Source organism: Ostrea edulis, chromosome 7, assembly GCF_947568905.1.
Source record: "Ostrea edulis chromosome 7, xbOstEdul1.1, whole genome shotgun sequence".
NCBI classification, from domain to species: Eukaryota; Metazoa; Mollusca; class Bivalvia; order Ostreida; family Ostreidae; genus Ostrea; species Ostrea edulis.
This window is the reverse complement of record NC_079170.1, coordinates 35,164,964-35,184,780: the sequence shown is the minus strand read 5'-3', so window position 1 is coordinate 35,184,780 and position 19,817 is coordinate 35,164,964. Positions and strand designations below refer to the sequence as shown.

The following is a 19,817-nucleotide window of genomic DNA, read 5'->3' as shown; positions in this document are numbered from 1 at the left end:
CATCCCGTTTGTCATAAAGTTGAGCTGTTAGTTGGCCGTTGATATTTATTTTCAATAAAATATCTAAGTACGAAGCAGATGTGGAGTTAAACCATGCAGGGATATAATATCTTCCTACAATTTATAGTGGATCAAAGATAAGTGTATTATTTATCAGATTTTTTATTTAAAGAATGTGGTGTGGAAAATACTAAATATGAAAGTATATTATGGGGTTGTCTAAAACTTGTAAAAATATAGGAATCTATTCTGAACTGGGTAGATGTCCATTATATATTGAGATGGAAAAGCAAACATTTATGTACTGGTATAGACTAGATCCCTCAACTTTTAACACATTACAGGCAGCTTTCAATGATTGCAAATCTAATACCATTAGCAGTGACTGGCATTCTAGTATATGCGTCTACAGTGTCCCAACATAAAGTGAAAATAAAATCAGATTGTTCCGAAAAAAGCAATTGCTAAATAATTTCTCAAACTTTTGGGAAAATATCCGTACCAGTTATATGCACGGATTTGGAAAATGAAGTACATACTATCAGTACATAAGATTATTCAATTTAAAAAAAAAACATACATGGATTTAAAAACTAGAGATAATCGGGTAATTCTCACTAAATTCAGAATTAGTTATCATTACCTACGGGTAGAAACGGGCAGACATGAAAGAAAAACTAATAACTGGTAAAATGAAATTCTTCCTAGATGTGAAAGAGTCTGTCAACATTGCATCTCAAGTTCAACAGAGATTGAATTACATTTTCTACTCAAATGTCCGCGATATAACACATTGCAGATTCATAATTGATCAAATCATATCATCTAGGACTAGGGTTGGATAAAATAGGGATTCAAAGTGCTACATGAGAAGATATATAGAGATCCGTCAGGTCATCACCCATGGGTCAGGGTAGAAAATTGGTAATAAAGAAGATAAAAACTCTTTCTTAAAAGTCTTTTTCTGGACAACGTGGGACCAAGGTAACTCAATTGAGCAGTGTTGTCCATGGGCCTGTTGTGTCCAGTATGCAGATTTCAAAAACTTTTTCTTAGGTGATATAATATGTTTTATAGATCTGAAAGGTATTGGTCAAACTTTGGACTGCATGAAGAACGAAGTATGTTGTGAGGAGGCGATTGGATGTATAAAAGGCGAAGATAATGAACAGTAATCAATCTCCTAACTCCATTAACCCTTTCTCTACCGTATCGGTCAATATGACCGATAGCGCGTAAAAACAGGGCTACGCAAAAGGAGTGTCTATAAATCTTTGAAACTACGGACGTAATATATATGTTTTATATATCATATTTTTGGAAATTTTCTATATTTTTTAACTATGCAAAAATCAATTGAATAAATAAAGCCATTAAATTAAAAAAAGCATTTAAAATGAAGGATGACTTCGTCTAAATATGACGCAACGCTTTGTCGCAAGGCCATTTCCCCCCTCGCTATGATTTTTTTTTATTTTCCCTATGACTGCAATATTTTTTATATATTTGAGAAGCATATATTCCCTGCTTTCAGTACATATAAAAATTATTTTTAATGGCTGGCAAAGTTATAAGAAAATAGCAATTTTTTGCACATATACTTTGTTTTACGATTTTATTTCGCAATGTTTAAACAGATCGGCGTTTTATCTATATTTATATATGGAAATAGGGAAAAGTAAATACATCCTGTAGAAGTAGAGGAACTGTTCTTTTTGATGGACCCTTATTCATATTATAATTCTCGGTAGTTTTTATATTACGATAAAATGAAATTGGGACATGCTGCGCGGTTTTCTTAAAAATTAGCGACAAATCGACGTCGCTAAAAGCAATCGACGCGCGTCGCACAATAAAGTGGTGAAAACTATTTGTATTGTCCTCTTTTAGTAAATTCAGTACCTGTTGATACACTAAAACAACATACATACATGTATGAAATAATCAGCCAGGTATCTCTGCTTTTTTTTTTTTTAAAGCATAAAACCAATATTGGTTTATAACAGTTACACAACCTACATGTAACTTCATAAAACACCTATTGAGAATATTACATCGGCAGATTGAATTTAAAAAAAGATAAATAAAGTACTTCGAATTCAGATATAAACGTTATATTTGTTCGGAATAGTAATAATTTTTTTCTCTGCCAAAGAAAGAAAACAAAAAAGAAGTTCGCCTATATATAGCCTGTATACTTTTATTTTTCCGTGATCCGGATCGCGGGCCTCGCGGGCTTTTCTGAAAGTGTGCACGGAGAACACACGTGTTTCCGTTTCAACGAAAACAACACAGCTTCACCGTGACTGCCACAACCAACGCTTGTATTTTACATCTTTAAAACGACCTGATGTCAGAAGAAGATGCCCTGGATCGCCTGTTGCAGGATGACCCAAACGATCATGCATTCAGTATAAATACGTACATGTAAGTTGATGTAGCCACATAGGCAGCACTAACAAACGTTCTCTACACTTACTATGCTCCTTCCGGAAGAGCGCAAGTGCGCAAGCGCACCTTGATTAGCATATCAAAATAAACAATATTGTAAACGTATCAAGTACGAACGTTGCACGCGTCTTAATTGAAGTAGTAGCTAGTAGCGAAACTGCACTGTACGTACAAATTATGGAGAATTTTAAAGTGTTGCCCTTTTAATCGATAAATTTAGAGAGGGGGAAATCGAGTAGGAAAAGAAGGGACTTAGAATTGATCAATGGTGACTTTTTTCCAGCAGAGGGTCATACTTGTTTGGAGGTAAACAGAACTAGGGCGTTTGATGCAGATGAAGATGATCACATTGCATGGCAGTCGCTGCACTGTGTATCAGATATATGCATACATATATTTCGTTACAAAGTAATAATTCAGATCTAGCAATTTCTGAAATGTAAAAAAACAACCTTTAATCAGACAGAAACATCCAATCATGAACGAACACCCAATCTCAATTGGGGTGATCGACGCAAAAATCCATAGAACGACGCATAATGAACCTTTGCGAAATCGAAAGTAGAAAGCCTAAATAATTTCAAACAATTGTCACAAAATCTGAAGAAATTGCACATAATTGTCTAAACTTGTTTAATTTTTGCATCTTTAATATGTAAATCCCTTTTTTTAACCTACCATAACTTTAAAAAAAATCGCCAAAATTCCAAATATTAACCGATTTCTTTGCTGTTTGCATGTCACGTTAGAGTTAAAAAAGAGTTATCAAAGGGCAATAACTGCGCATACTTCATTCGGAAATTACCTATACTATTTTTAGTTGCGCAGTTAGCTAGACGAATCGAAGCGTGGGCAAAGAACGATAACTCATTTTCAATATGGTGGTCAATTTGCATAATTTATTCAAGAGCAAAAGTTGCATTGACGTTTGTTAGTGGGCCGACTAAAAAGAAAACAAAAATGTGGTTTTGTCATGTTATGAAAAATTCACGATTAATTAACCGCAATTTGATGCCATGGTTTGTCGTTTCATGAAAGCAAATATTTATATTTTATGATATCTAAAACAAGTGAATAACACCCTGTCCGGGTCCGGCAGTTTGATTAACACCCCTCCCCCCTTTTCCCCAGAATTATCTCCTTACGTGACGCGCGAGTGTAAGAAGGGGGTGTATTTAGTGTATAATGGGATGGGGTGGTTTTAATCAGACTGGGCATTCACGACCGCTGGTGAGAAGGCTATTTTCCAAGTTTTTTCCATGTTTATAAAAGAAATTATCTTTCTATGAAAAGAAAACACAATCTGTTAGGAAAACACACTTATGATAGAATTTATTATCATAATTTGAATTATTTTCTTTATTCTGTAACAGAAATAAAAACAAAATGTGTGTTTGGGCCAAAATGGGGGTGGGTTAACATCAATCAAAGTCTGATTATGACAGGCTAATGAAAAATCATATTGATTTCTCTTTTATCCAAATGCATGTATTTTATATACACTTAGTAGCTTATGACCATAAATTAAATGTGATCCATACATGCTGGTACTTGTATGCTATGAGCTGATGGGCATGTGTTCCCTTCTTGCCCACAGGGGCTCGGTTATCAGATATTGAAGTTTTGTATTATTTGTTCCTGAATAATAAATTGAAGTTTTGCATGATTTGTGTCCGAATAATAAATTATATAAATGCAAGGTGAAGATAACGAACAGTGATCAATCTCATAACTCCTACAAGCAATACAAAATAGATAGTTGGGCAAACACGGACCCCTGGACACACCAGAGGTGGGATCAGGTGCCTAGGAGGAGTAAGCATCCCCTGTTGACCGGTCACACCCGCCGTGAGCCCCATATCATGATCAGGTAAACGGAGTTATCCACAGTCAAATCACTGTGCCAAGTACTTTAATGTACACATGATACACCTTTTTGAAAACCTCTAAAAAAGCGGATTTTGGTGGTGGATTTTATTTATATAATTTATTATTCGGACACAAATCATGCAAAACTTCAATTTATTATTCGGGAACAAATAATACAAAACTTCAATATCTGACAACTGAGCCCCTGTGTTCTTGCCGGTCTCCTCCGTGGCCGAGTGGTTAGAGCATTGCGCTCAAAATCACACGGCCTCTCATCTCTGTCGGCGCGAGTTCGAATCCCATTCGCGCCGGTAAGTGAGAAAGTTTTCCCAGTTTACTTTCGAAAGATCGGTGGTCTCTCCCCAGGTATCTGGGTTCTCTCTTCCACCAATAAAAAAAACTGGGTGCCACCAGATAACTGAAAAATTGTTGAGTTTGGCAGAAAACATCAATCAATCAATCCCCTTCTTGCCTAGATTTTCTCTAATTTCGACTAAATCCACAGCCCATCAGAGTACCATGCAAGGGGATTTAGACACTGGGTACCATTAAGAAGCAATTCAATTGAACTTTTATATCTGGGGTCATTCACTTTCCCTCAGAGTTTCAGTATTTTCGCTGGACCCTGTAGGTTTTAACCTGAATTTCTTCAGTATTTGCCCTCGTGTATAATATATGCTAGGCATAATGCAGATACTTACATGATACATTTTTTTTTCATTACCCACTCTGCTACTCTCGCAATGTATAATAAAATATTCGATTCATTTCTAACACATGTATGCAATCCCTTACCATATCTTTAAATAAATTTGAGTAAATAAATTTAAGTGCGAAACTGTTCCATGCTACCGTGAAACTTAGATTTTGCTTTTTAAACATAAACCAACAATTCTTAATTGTGATTTCTTTTCTTCTTTAAAAAGGGTATTGACATCGCAATATTTAGTGGGAAGTTCCCAGGTATCATCCGCTAGCGACAGTCTACTGACAAATCCAGACATGCATTGGAAGGATGCTGATGTGGAGGACACAGGAACACCTGATCCCAGAACTGTGGCATTTCATTCGGGGTGACAACCTGGCTTTCAGTTGGTATGACTCTTTGAGGTTGAATATAGGGTTAAATCAGTGTAAATTTGATTAACATTCAAATAAATCCAGATAATACATTCACAATTGGAATCATGGCATTATGGTACACTGATATGTGTGTACCATTTTACTGTTCCTTTTTTGGTGGGTTTTTTTTTTTTTTTTTTTTTGCTGCATAACTAGGGATCGTATACATACAAAATGAGACAAAACAATTTCTAATTAGTTTCTAATTATAAGGTATGACACGTTTTAAGGTATGGTGGCCAATACTGATTTTATTTGCAATTTTCTTTCAGATATGGAACCCTATTATTCGGAGAACTGCAGATTTTATGAAGCTGTCTTTGACAGAAGATTTGGTTTTCTCCATCTGTGTTGCCACCAACCATTATGCTGAGATGGTCATATCTAGGGGGAAGGGTTGCCATATACTTCCCAAGGAAGTTTTCAGCCTCTCACTGAAGAGGAACTGTACAGGTATTACTAGTTTTAAAAACCGATATTGTGGCAGTGATTTCCAGTTTCAAAAGAATAATAAAATGCATAGTAAAAAGATTACCTTTACCAAAATTAATCTGGCTGTGAATGTAACTCATTTATTAAATGTGTACTACAATTACCTCTGATAAAATTTCATAAGTAATTAAATGCATACTTTTCAGAGGGCCTTGATTATCGAAAACATTTACAGAGCCAATTTGAGTATTCAAAAGCTTTGACAATACATTAGTATTTAGGACTAAGTATTAAGAAATACTTTTTTTTCCAGATTTTTGTGCATTATCTTATACACGCCTGCTGTGAAGTTCCAGTCGATAGACAGATATTGGTCAACGCATGCCCCTGTCGGAACAACTCGTTATCAAGAATTATGTCTAGAAATAGGTTTCAAGAGGTTGAATATAAGAACATTTTTGTTAAATATGATGCAAGTACATTTAAATCTAGTGATTGAAAGTAAGTACTTGAACATTCGCTTATGTTGAACTTGGAGAGGAAAAATGGTTAGTACTTTTTGATAACATTTGATAAGGTGTTTTTGCTTAGCAACCAAATATAACTGAATAAAAAATAGATTATTTTAGATTAACAATAATTGAAAGATTTTTGTTTTAATGTTGCAATACTTATTCTATTTAATGGAACATAATGGCAAAACGTCATATTATTAGAAAATGATGGACAAGTATATAAAGTACGAAGTTTCCATTTGATGATCTTTGACCTTAATTCTCTTCATTACATTTTTTGTTAAAAACCTTTTAAAATGATTAAGATCTATTTAAAGATTATATTTTTAAAATAATGTGACATTTACTAATCATCATGGATTGTAATTACGTTTAAATTGTGTTGAATGGATGCAGAAAGGCAAATTATGGTCAAAATTGTACTATGAGTGTTGTTACTTAGCAACCAAAAATATTTGTTTGTCAATAAAATTGATTAGTTTGATTTTGTTCTTTTTATAGTATATTAAAAGGCACATTAGCTCATACATTTAGAATTTCCTATTTTTGACTCTAATCTAGTGAGAGGGGTCGTAATATATATATTTCAGAGAAAAAAGATTGCAAAAATGTGCACTTATATGACCTTTGACCCCGTAGACCTATATGAGGTCATGGGATACATTGACAAATTTTATAAGAAATTGTTCCCTGTCCAATTCCTAACAAAATTACATGTCATATGCCTACCCCAAATCGTGATCCATGCAGATTTAAATAGATTTTAAAATACTGTCATTTAGTCTCTAAAAACCTCTAAAATGTGCCGGTAGAGAAAGGGTTAAGGAATACAAAATAGAAAGTTGGGAAAACACGGACCTCTGGATATACCAGCGGCAGTATCAGGTGCCTAGGGAGAGTAAGCATCCCCTGCCAACCGGTTATACCCGCCGTGAGCCCTATGTGTTGATCAAGGTAAACGCAGTAATCCATAGTTAAAATCAGTGTACTAAGAACGGTTTAACAATCGGTATGAAACATGTCAGACAGCAATTGACGCAAAGATTGAATTGGCAAAGATACTAGTAGATAGATTGTATTGGCAAATTAGATCATTATAACGACCATATAATTTGCGAAATGCTGACTTTAAACGAGACTGTTGAAACCCCTGTAATATCAACTTGTTTGTCAGTAGCCTGTCTCGATTTAAAAACTTATCATACGCAGAACAAGGTCTTCCCTATCGAATCAGTTGAGAGATATAAACACCATATGCAGGTGATAATGGAATATTGCTACATACATATGGGGTGTAGACGATGGAGAAGCTGAAACCATCCCGTTTGTCATAAAGTTGAGTTGTTAGTTTGTCGTTAGCATCTATGTTCTACGAAATATGTAATATAAGGTACGAAGCAGATGTGGAGGACTCTGTGGTGTTTTTTATTTCGAGTTCACAGGGATATATCTAATCAACATCTGAATGAAATTCATTATTGTTAATATATAAAACACCGTCGTTATATTTAAATGTCAAGTTGAAGGCAACAGGAATATATTTTTCTTCTCGTCTAGAGGATGTTGAATAAACTCTGCCTCAGACGAATATAAAAATTGGTCAGCTAACAAAGGACCATAATTCATGACCATGGGAATTCCAACAGAATTTTGGAAGATCTGATCACTAAAGACCACGAAGATATTGTCAAAACGAACTCCATGCAGCATATTTTATTTAAATGTTGACCTCAGAGTATTTGTGTATGGAATCAGAGTGATGTTTAACAATGTACTTTTTGGATGACTTATCACTCGATATGAATATTTCTTTTTCCGTTTTTGTTATAGAAGCAATTGTCTATTATGTCAAAACATCTAGTCTTTAATTCATGATGATGAATGGTCGTGTACAGTGTTGAAAAGTCATATTTTTTGATACGGATGTATATTTAGTTGCTGTTATAAAATTTAGAAATTCATTTCAAAATTAAGGATTATCTCCCTCATGCATAGCTCTTATCCTTGGACGAATTTGGCTCTACTTTTTTGGCACGCTGTTTTTGGCTATATTTAGCTCTAAAACTTCATAGCTATTTCGGATTTCAAAGATTTCGGTTGAGCATCACTGAAGAGACATTATTTGTCGAAATGCGCATCTGGTGCATCAAAATTGGTACCTTATAAGTTTTACATTATGACCCCTGGGTCGAAGCCTCTGCTGGTGGACTGTTAGTCCCCGAGGGTCTCTACAGCCCAGTAGCTAAGTGCATGGTGAAGATAACGAACAGTGATCAATCTCATAACTCCTACAAGCAATACAAAATAGATAGTTGGGCAAACACGGACACCTGGACACACCAGAGGTGGGATCAGGTGCCTAGGAGGAGTAAGCATCCCCTGTTGACCGGTCACACCCGCCGTGAGCCCCATATCCTGATCAGGTAAACGGAGTTATCCGCAGTCAAAATCAGTGTGCCAAGAACGGCTTAACAATCGGTATGAAACACGTCAGACAGCATTTGACCCAATGCAAGGTTGTATTGACGAACTAAATAGTTATAACGACCATAGAATTTGCGAAATGTTGACTTCAATCGAGACTGTTGAAATCCCTGTATCATCATCTTGTTTGTCAGTAGCTTACCTCGATTTAAAAACTGACTATACCCAGAACAAGCTCTTGCATAGCTCTGGTGTGTCCAGGGGTCCGTGTTTGCCCAACTATCTATTTTGTATTGCTTGTAGGAGTTATGAGATTGATCACTGTTCGTTATCTTCACCTTATATTTTCTTGAGGAACAAAGATAGGGGTTTGGTAGAACATTTACTCGACCCAACAATGTCTCTTTCTTCATGAGGGTTTTTGTGAAGATTAGGAATTCAGTATAGATACGGTGACTCATGTTTATCCATGCCATTGACTGGGATATTAAATATGTTTAAAAGTGAAAGAAAATTGTGAAGAATCTTTTTTTTTTTGAAAGGGCAGTTAGAATATAAGTACGATTAACAAATATGGAATTAATGCGAAGTTCGATTTAAATACAGTTATGATAAGGAGCCTTAGAAAGACAATGTTGTTACAAGCTTTGTCAGCTGGAACCAAATCATGTTCCTCATGTAACCTATCTACTAATTCTTTGATAATTTCTGGATTACTAAACTCATAAGGGTAGATGGTACGTACTTTTGTTTTGATGTGTCTAATACGAGATTTTGACAGTCCTCTTATACTTTTAATCTATCCTGGCAATGCATGAAGTTCTCCTTTTTCATATTTAGCCAATCGTCTTGCATAATCTTTGACGGAAGTTACGACAGAGATGGAGTTCTGTCGCCAATTGAAAGACCGATTTTTTTTATGATTTTAAGACCTTTAAGAATAAGCAATTTCAGGTCATCATTGTAACTATATCAACATCACAAGTAATGATACTGTACTAGCGTTGGCTTCGTCAAATAACGTATTCAAAACTCTCAATGGCGTAGAGTAAAACATTGTGCGAATAAGATGTGAACCTAATTGTCTGTTGACGTAAGGTAAAATTGAATCAAGCTAGACATCGTATATACTTGGTCTTTTATATGAACGATGTCCATGGCTGTCTACGTCTTTGTGTATTTGGAAAATACACCACCACATTCACATTATTTCCTTGTGGACTAGTCAAATTTCCTACATTGTATACGTTATCATTGCATTCGTATGGGAATGCAGTACCTAGAGGTTTTGTCCAATGATTTTCCTACATTCCAGGACCCACACTGCGGTCTTTCTGCTGGACTTCGAACTTATTCTTGATCCGACCGTTCAATCAAATCCAATGATGAGCAGTGTGGGCCAGATAAGTGATGGTTTGTCTCAATGTACAACAATAGGACCATTTGTTTCATTTGTATTGTAGTACAGCTTTAGTTTTCAATTATATCATCAGTCAGAAATATAAAAGAAAATTTCCAAAATGAAAGGTGAAGATAAGGAACATTGCTCCTATAAGCAATACAAACTAGAGAGTTGGGCAAACAGGGACCCCTGGATACACTAGGTGTGGGATGAGGTGCCCGGGAGAAATAAATATTCCCTGTTGACCGGCTACACTTGCCATGAGTCCCATATATTGATCAGATAAACGGAGTTACCTATAGTCAAAATCACGGCCTAAACATCGGTATAAAACACGTCATACTAATTTGGTAATTCATACAATTTAAGTGTAGCATTCATTACAACATTCATTGTCATCATAGAGTAATTTGGTGCATCATTCAATACAGAACTTAATTGTCACCATAATAGCAGTGACTATAGCAAAGTGGCTCCAATGTTCGCTTTGTAATCGGGATGTCGTGAGTTCGAGTGGCGTTCGTTCCATATATAAAACTAAAACGTAAAGATGGTAATTGTACATCCATCAAATGTTCAGCATGTAAAAGTGAGCGAGTCTCCTTGACAATACCTTAACAACGAAGATCCCGTGTCGGAGAATACATTGGCTTGATAAAAGAACCCTAACTGCTACGGCCCCGAACGTTAAGCATACATCTAAAGAAGTAGGCACGGTTTTGGCCAAATTCTGCCCGGCTTTTATGGGGGGAAATTATTTTGCATTGCAGATATTTTCCTGTCTAATTTCTAAAAGAGTAAATCATGGTATTCGTATAGCTGAAATGGTGAATTTGAACACCTATTCCCTCGGTGCCCGGAACAATTTTTATATGGATTAAACATTTACCTACTAACTGACAATTCTTCTTAGTTTCATCCCGGGTGACGATGGAAGAGGGATTAAAATAGCAATTGAAAGATGCTAATAAAATCGCAATCCTGTCGTAATTTACCTTGATCAAATGCACACTTCGAGGCAGTTGAAGAGGAAACGAGAATTGTTTAGGTAGTAAATATATTTTCAAATGGTTATTTATCTAAAGAGTTGGATATCTATTAAAATCATAATACTGATAAATATCCGGATAAATTCAAGCAAATCTTAAAGACCGGATGCCATGTTTGTTATGGCTATAATGTAAACAGAACGGTGTATAGACAGGACCAATCAACGATTCATGAGAATGCATGTTACATAACAGGTAAACTACATTTAGATAGTTTATATAACAATGGATGATTCTTCACACCCAACTCATAACGTCTTAATATAAGTGAAAACGTCTCAAAAGGTTGTAAAAACAAAACAACCAAAAAAGTATACACAAGTCTCAAAAGGTTGTAAAAACAAAACAACCAAAAAAGTATACACAAGTCTCAAGGATTTCGTTTGATTGGATTTCTCTGGAATAACTTTGTAGGACTGTATTGAAATGTCATTGATACGAAACCGAAGACCGTGACCTTAAATCTGTAAGACCGTGACCTTAAATCTGTAAAACAAAAGATCAGATGTACTACAAATCAAAGTACTCAGTAATAATGTAAGATCAGATGTACTACAAATCTAAGTACTCTGTAATAATTTAAGATCAGATGTATTACATATCTAAGTACCCAGTAATAATTTAAGATCAGATGTACTACAAATCTAAGTACTCAGTAATAATGTAAAATCAGATGTACTACAAATCTAAGTACTCAGTAATAATGTAAGACAGTACTCTAAATATTGTTTATCTATGTATATACATTTAAACATGATACAGATATTAAAAGATGCAATTCACAAATAGAATAATGTTTAAATAACCAACCACAAACATACTGTGTCAATACACATGTTATTTGCATATCATCAACACTGTTGTAATTAACATACAGCTATAATTAACACATGGTTGTAATTGACATTGTGTTTATAGTTGTAATTAATAATTTTTGTAGACGTAATTAAGACAGTAATTCACACAGAGCTATGATTAACACTGTGTTGATATGTGTAATTAACAAAGTGTTAAGATGTGTAATTAATATTGTGGTTATAGATATTGGATTTTCTTCACTTCAGCAGTGAAAAACGCAGCCACAAAGAGGTTGCCTTTGATGTCCACACATAAACCCCATGGAGAGCGTAAATCACTGATCTGAATGTAATGGAGGGACTGTCCGTCCTGATCTAGGGTGTGGATACAGCCAATGTAATGGTTTGCTGTCAAAATGTGATTCTGGTTGTCTGTGGTGATGCCACGTGATTTTTGTGGTATTAGAGGGATGATCAGTATATCTATATCCGCGTGGAGCAAATGATTTCTTGGTATTAAAGGAATGACCAGCGTATCTAAATCGGAGTTTTCCTGACTGATTGACCACCACTCTTTTGCTACAGCTTTATTGTTAGCTACATAGACATCCAGGTTCCTGTTCTCACTAATGCATTTGGTGTAACCACCAGATGAATAGAGAGGACGACCCTGATGATCAAACTAAATGGTTTGTATCTCTTTGGAGCCAGAGTAACGCACACCTTTAGTTTGTTTCCTATCATCACTGATCATGGTAATCAGGAGATCATCAGAGGCGGTACTGCAGACATTGAGAGGTATCAACCCCTGAAGTGTGATCCCGGTCTGTATCTGTTTATTCTTCAGTAGGTTTACAGTTTTATTTTTATCGTCAGTATCAACAAGATCTCCGTTCCTTGTCATTGCTATATTCCTTGGAGTGCTACCTGACTCGGTATGTATGTGTGCTGTAGTTTGTGGTTAAGGAGCTTCCTTATTTTGTTCTCAACAGATCATCACTGATACAGCTAACACTGTATAATCGTATACAATTGTCATACCAATTTTTTTTTTTATATATGGTGCCTGTGAGTTGTAGTTCAGCGGTTTGACCGAAGGAGACGATAAAGCTTCTAGTGTATTAATTGTGCCGTGATATTCTTCTGTGTTAATGGATAATGATAGCAGATAACCAAACCTTTCACGCAGCTGGTTGGTGTTTATTTTCTGAAGAGAGAAATTTGGTAATGTAACTCGGAGTTTTGGAGGCAATATTCTGAACTCGTTATTCCTAGATTTGTAGACAGATATTAAAGATATCATTAGATTCTGATATTGCCTTCAGATTTAAAGTGATTTGTTTTAGTTTAGTAATACTGTGCATGATTTTATCTGTGTTTTTATTTAAGGCAGCCATATGATTTTTTCATCTCCGCAATATCAGATTTCCATTGGTTGACAATAGCGATGATCTCCCGGTGCCAGATTTCGCCATGTTGGTCGGCAGCTGTTGTCAGATTACCGCAATTTGTTTCTAACTTGGCTTTCTCAGTTTGAATATCAGAGGCCATTTCTTCATGATGGGGATAAATTCTGTTCTCTAGTTCTTCTAAATCTGTTTGTAAAACTTGATTTTTAGAGCTGGGGTTTTCCATAAAATGTATCATCTATGTATGTTTGCAACACATGTGTAAATACGTTTATAGATTTACTGTAGTTGTAATGCTAGATGTATTTTGTTTGTTGTTTTGTCATTTTCTGTTATTATTAGCCATATTATGTACACCTGTTCATTTGTCCTGAAGAAGGGATCCCGAAAATTTAACAATCTGGTTGTTCGTGTCATTTTAGTGTATAAAGTTTTTGTATTTGACTTTGTATGGACGTTGTGGATCCGACATTTCTAGGTATTAGCATATTGTTGTTACATTGCATCTAATTCCATTTAACCTGTTTTAAATGTACAGGTGACATGTGCAAATCCACATTCAACATTTGGTCTCTTTAAAAAAAAAAAAAGCAATATGCATTAACATGACATGTAAGGTGTAGCATTAACAATATTTTTAAAAAAGACATCAGAGATAAGAAAAATTCATTTCATTTCAACAAATTATGATTCGGATATTCATACCTTGTTTTTCATGGCAGTCTCAATAATTCCAGGGAATAAATATAAAATCTTTATTCTGAATGAATCTACGAGCAATCTTATTGTTTCCATCATCTTCTTGCCTTTGGTGAGAGCCCTAATGACATTGCATATATCATTGTCCCTAGCAAGTCTGTAAACAAAAGAACCTGTCACTTGCTCCCTGAGGATGACCAACATCAAATATGTATAAAATCCCTAACCAGACACCAAGATGATGGAGACAGTTATTCAAATCGGGAAAAACATAGAATTAGCTAGAATTAGCTTTCAAAGATAATTATAAATTTCAATCATGATTTAGTATATTTGTTGTATTTTCAAAATTCTGCACATGAGTACTCTGTGCGTTTTGCTTAACTGCTGAAGCCCATGAGACGACCATAGATGATGAGGTATGATAGTGGACTTATTCTTTAAGTTCTTGATTGGATCGTCAGCTCCGACTCTAAAACATAGAGGTCAAATTTATATGAAACCTATCTGAATATAGAAACAATAACTCATCCAAAATATGTGATTTCCCATCTTCATAAATCTCTTTAGATAGTCTGTTTTTACTTTCGGTAAACTTTAGAGATGACCACTTGTGAGATACTAATAAATATGTACCCGGTACATACATGTATATTAGTATCTCAAAAGTGGTCATCTCTAAAGCTTATAAATAGTAGAAACTGACTATGCAGAACGACTTATGAAGGTGATCAAGGGATCATATTTTTGGATAAATTATTGGTTCTATATTTTAGTTTTTCCATTGGGTTGAAGGGAGGGGGTTGTGGTGGTACGTACACTGCATCTATGTACACGCTCTCCACATGTTAGTATTTATCGGTGCATTTGCGTAAGCTAATTATAGCCCTGATACGAGAATATGAAGCATGTGTCTACAGGTGCACCGTACACATGTACATCCATGGGTATATATGTAGGCCTACGAATTGTGTTCACTTTATTGTTTTTATTACCGAGAATCTAGATACAAGTCGATAACTCGAAAGTAAACAAATAATCCAAATTTTGTGGACAGAAACTGAAAGCAGAATCGGTATATTTGAACAAAAGAGATTCAAACTGGTGCTTGTATAAGTGTTCGGAACAAGCATGGATTCATCTATTATCAATCGATATTTCTTTGTCATTAATTCTCATGAGAATTTTACTTTATCGATGAAGTGATATGTCTCACCTATCAATCAATTCAGCCTTTGTTCCCTTTGTGGAGGTACCATTTAACCAGCTTTGTGTTTATCCGCCATGTTGAATTTCTGTAAACTGGGTAAAACAAGATCGCCTCCTACGTAATGCGAATGTCAGTGGATTAACTTACATACTATTCTCTATTTCTTTTACACTTTAAGATGATGATTAACGACTGTTTTTCCTTGCAAGAGATTGTCCAAGTAAATTTGATCAAATCATTAATAACTCTTATCTTGAAACAAGTAATTGTTTGTAGACAAACACCATTCAAATGTCATGATAATTTCCTGGTATATGATGTTATGTATGGGTTTTACCAGCCGCTGAGTACATCCCGCAACTCTTTAATATGAAAGGTGAAGATAACGAACAGTGATCAATCTCATAACTCCTATAAGCAATTCAAAGTAGATAGTTGGGCAAACACGAACCCCTGGGCACACAAGAGGTGGGATCAAGTGCATAGGAGGAGTAAGCATCGACTGTCATATATATACAATTTGATCAAATGGTTTCGATTAATGGTAAGTAAATTGTCTCACTAAATGCTTTAAATGTTCCAAAACTATAACAAAATTTTCGTTTGAGGGCTACATGCTCTTCATACTGTATTCATGCGCATATTTCTCGGGTGACCTAGTACTATTTGTCTTTGTCCATCATCGTTCAACATTCCGTGTGTTAACAATTAAACATTTATATCTTCCCCGGGGTTCTGACTCTAGGGTGCGTAAAAAAAAAAACCATATGGCATTAATAGAACATACATCAAGGAAGTATTTCATTAGTATAGGCATTTCTGGGGTATTTTTGTTTTAAGAACATACATTCTTTTATGCTGCATTTGAAAGTCGGAATTTAGCATAGATATGTTCGCTATCATCACCTTTCATTGAACTATTCCTGACAAAGCAATACAATTGGCTTCTATGATAGTAAGAGATGTGTAATAAGGTATAATAAAATGTATGAGAAAGAAATCTTTATTCCAAGAAGCTGGGTGTGCGACGTTACTCCAGTAAGACAAACAGACAGACACAGTGATAGCAATGCGTCCCATATTACCTCCAGGTGTCACCAAAAAAATTCTGAGAAAAAGAAAAACATATTTCAATAAATCAATGCAAGAAACCGACCAATATAACTATTCCTTTTATATCAGACACATTTGAATATAGCCCTGTGTAACACATGGTGTGTTGATTGAATTGGACTCTACAGAACTTCTGTACATTTACTACAAAAACTATATATATATATATATATATATATATATATATATATATATATATATATATATATGTGTGTGTGTGTGTGTGTGTGTGTGTGTGTGTGTTGTGTGTGTGTGTAAGACTCTAAAGTGCGATGGTCGCGCCAAAGTGCGATGATCACGCCAAAGTGCGATGGTCTGCGCCAAAGTGCGACGGTTTGTTAACGTTACGGACGCCAAAGTGCGATGGCCACGCCAAAGTCCGATGGTGCGGAGTTCAGTAACGTTTGTGACGTCACGTAACTGTGACGTCATTCTTAACGTCTTTCAAAATGAAGCCGAATAAATGCAACACGGACGACAGCAACGGCAAGGCTTACACTGTTGAGGATAGTGAGAACGGCAAAGTACATATGTTGTCGAACTATCTCCTTCGCCCAAACATTCTTTAATTCATGATCATTTATTACTTGTGACGTACACATAACAAAATCCTAGGGATACGTTATAATGCAAAGCATTCTAAACGATTTCGCGTTGGAAAATTTTGTTTAATAACACGACAACTAGATGGTAATGAAATAAGTTGAACTTCTTATTTTTTTATGCATGAATTTTGCACTGATATTTTAGTGAAACAACACACGGTTGGTACAGTCTGTACCAAAACACTGTGTCGTTTACAAACCAATGGATTTCGGCGTGTCACACCATCGCACTTTGGCGTGTCAGACCATCGCACTTTGGCGTGTCAGACCATCGGGGTTTGGCGCAGATCATCGAGGTTTGGCGTGACCATCGCATTTTGGAGTCCCATCGCACTTTGGAGTCCCATCGCACTTTGGAGTCTTTTTACATATATATATATATAATGATGATCTGGTTGTTCATGTCGTTGGTTATTTTAGTGCTTTGTATAATTTTTTGTATTTGACCCTTGATCCGACACTTCTCGTAATCGGGTGGAGTTGGAACTTCCCAGGTCAAAGCAGAATTTTCTTGCTGCATGCTTTTCCGTTTGGATGTTCGGGCGTATTAAGCGACATACTCCTTGCGATGTTTATTGATACCTTGTTCGTCAAACAACCGATATTAACGATATCATGATATGATGTAATTTATTTTTGTTCCTTCATAATTCGATTTTATCTAGTTTTTACATGTTTTACGAAAAATATAACCATTTGAATTCAAAAATATAATTACTACATATTTTAACTTTGTACATTTTTACCTCTCACAGTTGATCTAGATTCCTACTTGTCGATGATTTATCCATACGATATCGACAAGGCCCTGTAGCTTAGTTTCGTGTCATGTAAATGATTAGCAAATGAAATTATTTAAAAAAAATTAATTTGAATTATATTGTATATATAAGTGTGTGCATTCACTCTTACCATCTAGGAATCCTTTCTTCGATTCTTCTGTTGTTAAGGGATTTGGCTCATTTCTAGCATCATTTGAATTTGACATATATGAGGAGGTGGAGAGACCTTGATGATGTTTACTTGTGTTATTTTCTAGGTCATTATTCTCTTCACACGATGTATAGTTATATATTTCGTCACTGCATTTCAAGTCTATATTTGGAATACCGAGTTCATCATTACCCTCTGACTTCACACAGCTGCACTTCCTTTTAACGCATGTTTTATATCCTTGTGTCTTACTTGGAGTAACACATAGTTCTATGTACCTCTCATTAGAAACTTTTAATTCGATATAGCAGGCAGGGTTACTGTTACAGTCATCAATCGTCCTCACAATACTATCTATATAAAAGAGAGTATGTTTTCATAAGTAACGAATTCAAAACTAGTAGGCTTTATTTAAAATAAACTAATTTCTATTTGGCAAATTAGTAAATAATCATAAAGACTACAGAAAAGCTTTCCAATCAATCACATTATAATCCTTTCAGTATTTTACTAGGCAGTAGCGATAGCCTAGTAGTTATAGTGTTAGCTTCTCAATCGTAAAGTTGTCGAGTCACCGCAGGCGTTTGCACGATAAAGAACTCCCACAGTTAGGGTTTTAAGGGCCACGCACAGGTAAAACTTTGTGGTACTTGGTTTAAAGCTAATGAAGTCTTTATGTCAGTTAGAAATTTTGAAATGGGTCGTAAACGAATAAACAAGCAAAACTGTGCAACATACCTTGAATCCTGCTATTGTCCAACACGTCTTTCACAATCTTGATGACATTTCCTATATCCCTGACGTTTAGAAAATAAAACATGGATTAGATATAACTTTAAAAAGACAATACAAACAGTTAGTTGTGTGTACTATTAGCAGTTTCAATGAAATCTTGCCTATATTCAATTTGTTTCCGAATGTATTCACCTATGACAATTGATTGATTGTATGTATATAGTTTAACGTCCCTCTCAAGAATATTTCACTCATATGGAGACGTCACCCTTGTCGGTGAAGGGCTGCGAAATTTAGGTATATGCTCAATGCGTGTGGTCATTGAACAAAGAGGGATCTTTATCGCGCCACACCTGCGGTGACACAGGACTTCAGTTTTTGCGGCCTCATCCGAAGGATTACCCAATGTAGTCGCCTCTTACGACAAGCAAGGGGTACTGAGGACCTATTTTAACCCGGATCCCCACGGGAATCACCTATGACGAAGAAACAGATAAAAATAATGTCCACAGCACTCTATAAAATAACAACTGCAAATACGAAAACGGGTAGTTATAGGATTATGTATAATTAACCAAGGACATTTTAAAAAGTATACTTTGAGTACTATTTCAGAATAAAGCATCCATTGTATTAATCATTCGTCTTGCATAAATATTTTTGTCGGGATAAACTTCCTTCATTTGACACAAAAAATATTGATAGAATGAACGATAGCGACAAAATAGTGGTTTACAGTAACAAGAAAGTCCAATGTGTACGATAAATTGGATTTTTTCAATAATGCTTGCATCTTGTCTGTATTGCGTGTATATCACTTGTTTAGGGTCTTTATGCCGCTCAACGCCTTCCATACGCAAGGGATCATTCTGAGTATGAACAGCTTTTAATAGAGGCGTGCCACTGACAAATAATTTGATGCTGAAGGATTTTCAACGGTGTCACTGAAACTCAGCATTTCGCAAATTATATAGTCGTTATAACGATCTAATTCACAAAGTACTGTATAACAACTTAAAGACCCAATTTTAAGTCAACACCCCCAAATTATA

General features: G+C 35.4%; 1 protein-coding gene and 1 long non-coding RNA gene across 12 annotated transcripts in view; one reads left to right on the top strand and one right to left on the bottom strand.

The window, feature by feature from the left end:
- The first annotated feature begins 4,359 nt into the window (after positions 1-4,359).
- On the top strand, positions 4,360-6,873 carry LOC130048062 (uncharacterized). Its single transcript, XR_008796897.1, has 2 exons — positions 4,360-5,895; positions 6,188-6,873. It is a non-coding gene; the product is annotated as an uncharacterized LOC130048062 (long non-coding RNA).
- A 5,107-nt stretch (positions 6,874-11,980) lies between these two features.
- Positions 11,981-19,817, bottom strand: part of LOC125655728 (uncharacterized) — a 48,404-nt gene continuing 40,567 nt past the window's right edge. For 2 of the 11 annotated variants that reach the window (XR_008796884.1, XR_008796893.1), the window contains 5 exons: positions 18,769-18,827; positions 18,010-18,384; positions 15,386-16,487; positions 14,176-14,641; positions 11,981-14,043 (listed from right to left, as the gene is read on the bottom strand). Coding sequence is in view for 1 of the 11 variants with exons in the window: in XM_056144138.1 (XP_056000113.1) it covers positions 17,963-18,384; positions 18,769-18,827 (481 nt within the window). In the remaining 10 variants the exon portion in view is untranslated. Of the gene's footprint in view, positions 14,044-14,175; positions 14,642-14,963; positions 18,385-18,768; positions 18,828-19,817 lie in introns of those variants that run through there. The other 9 variants (XR_008796891.1, XR_008796892.1, XR_008796887.1 and 6 more) reach the window with 8 other exon arrangements.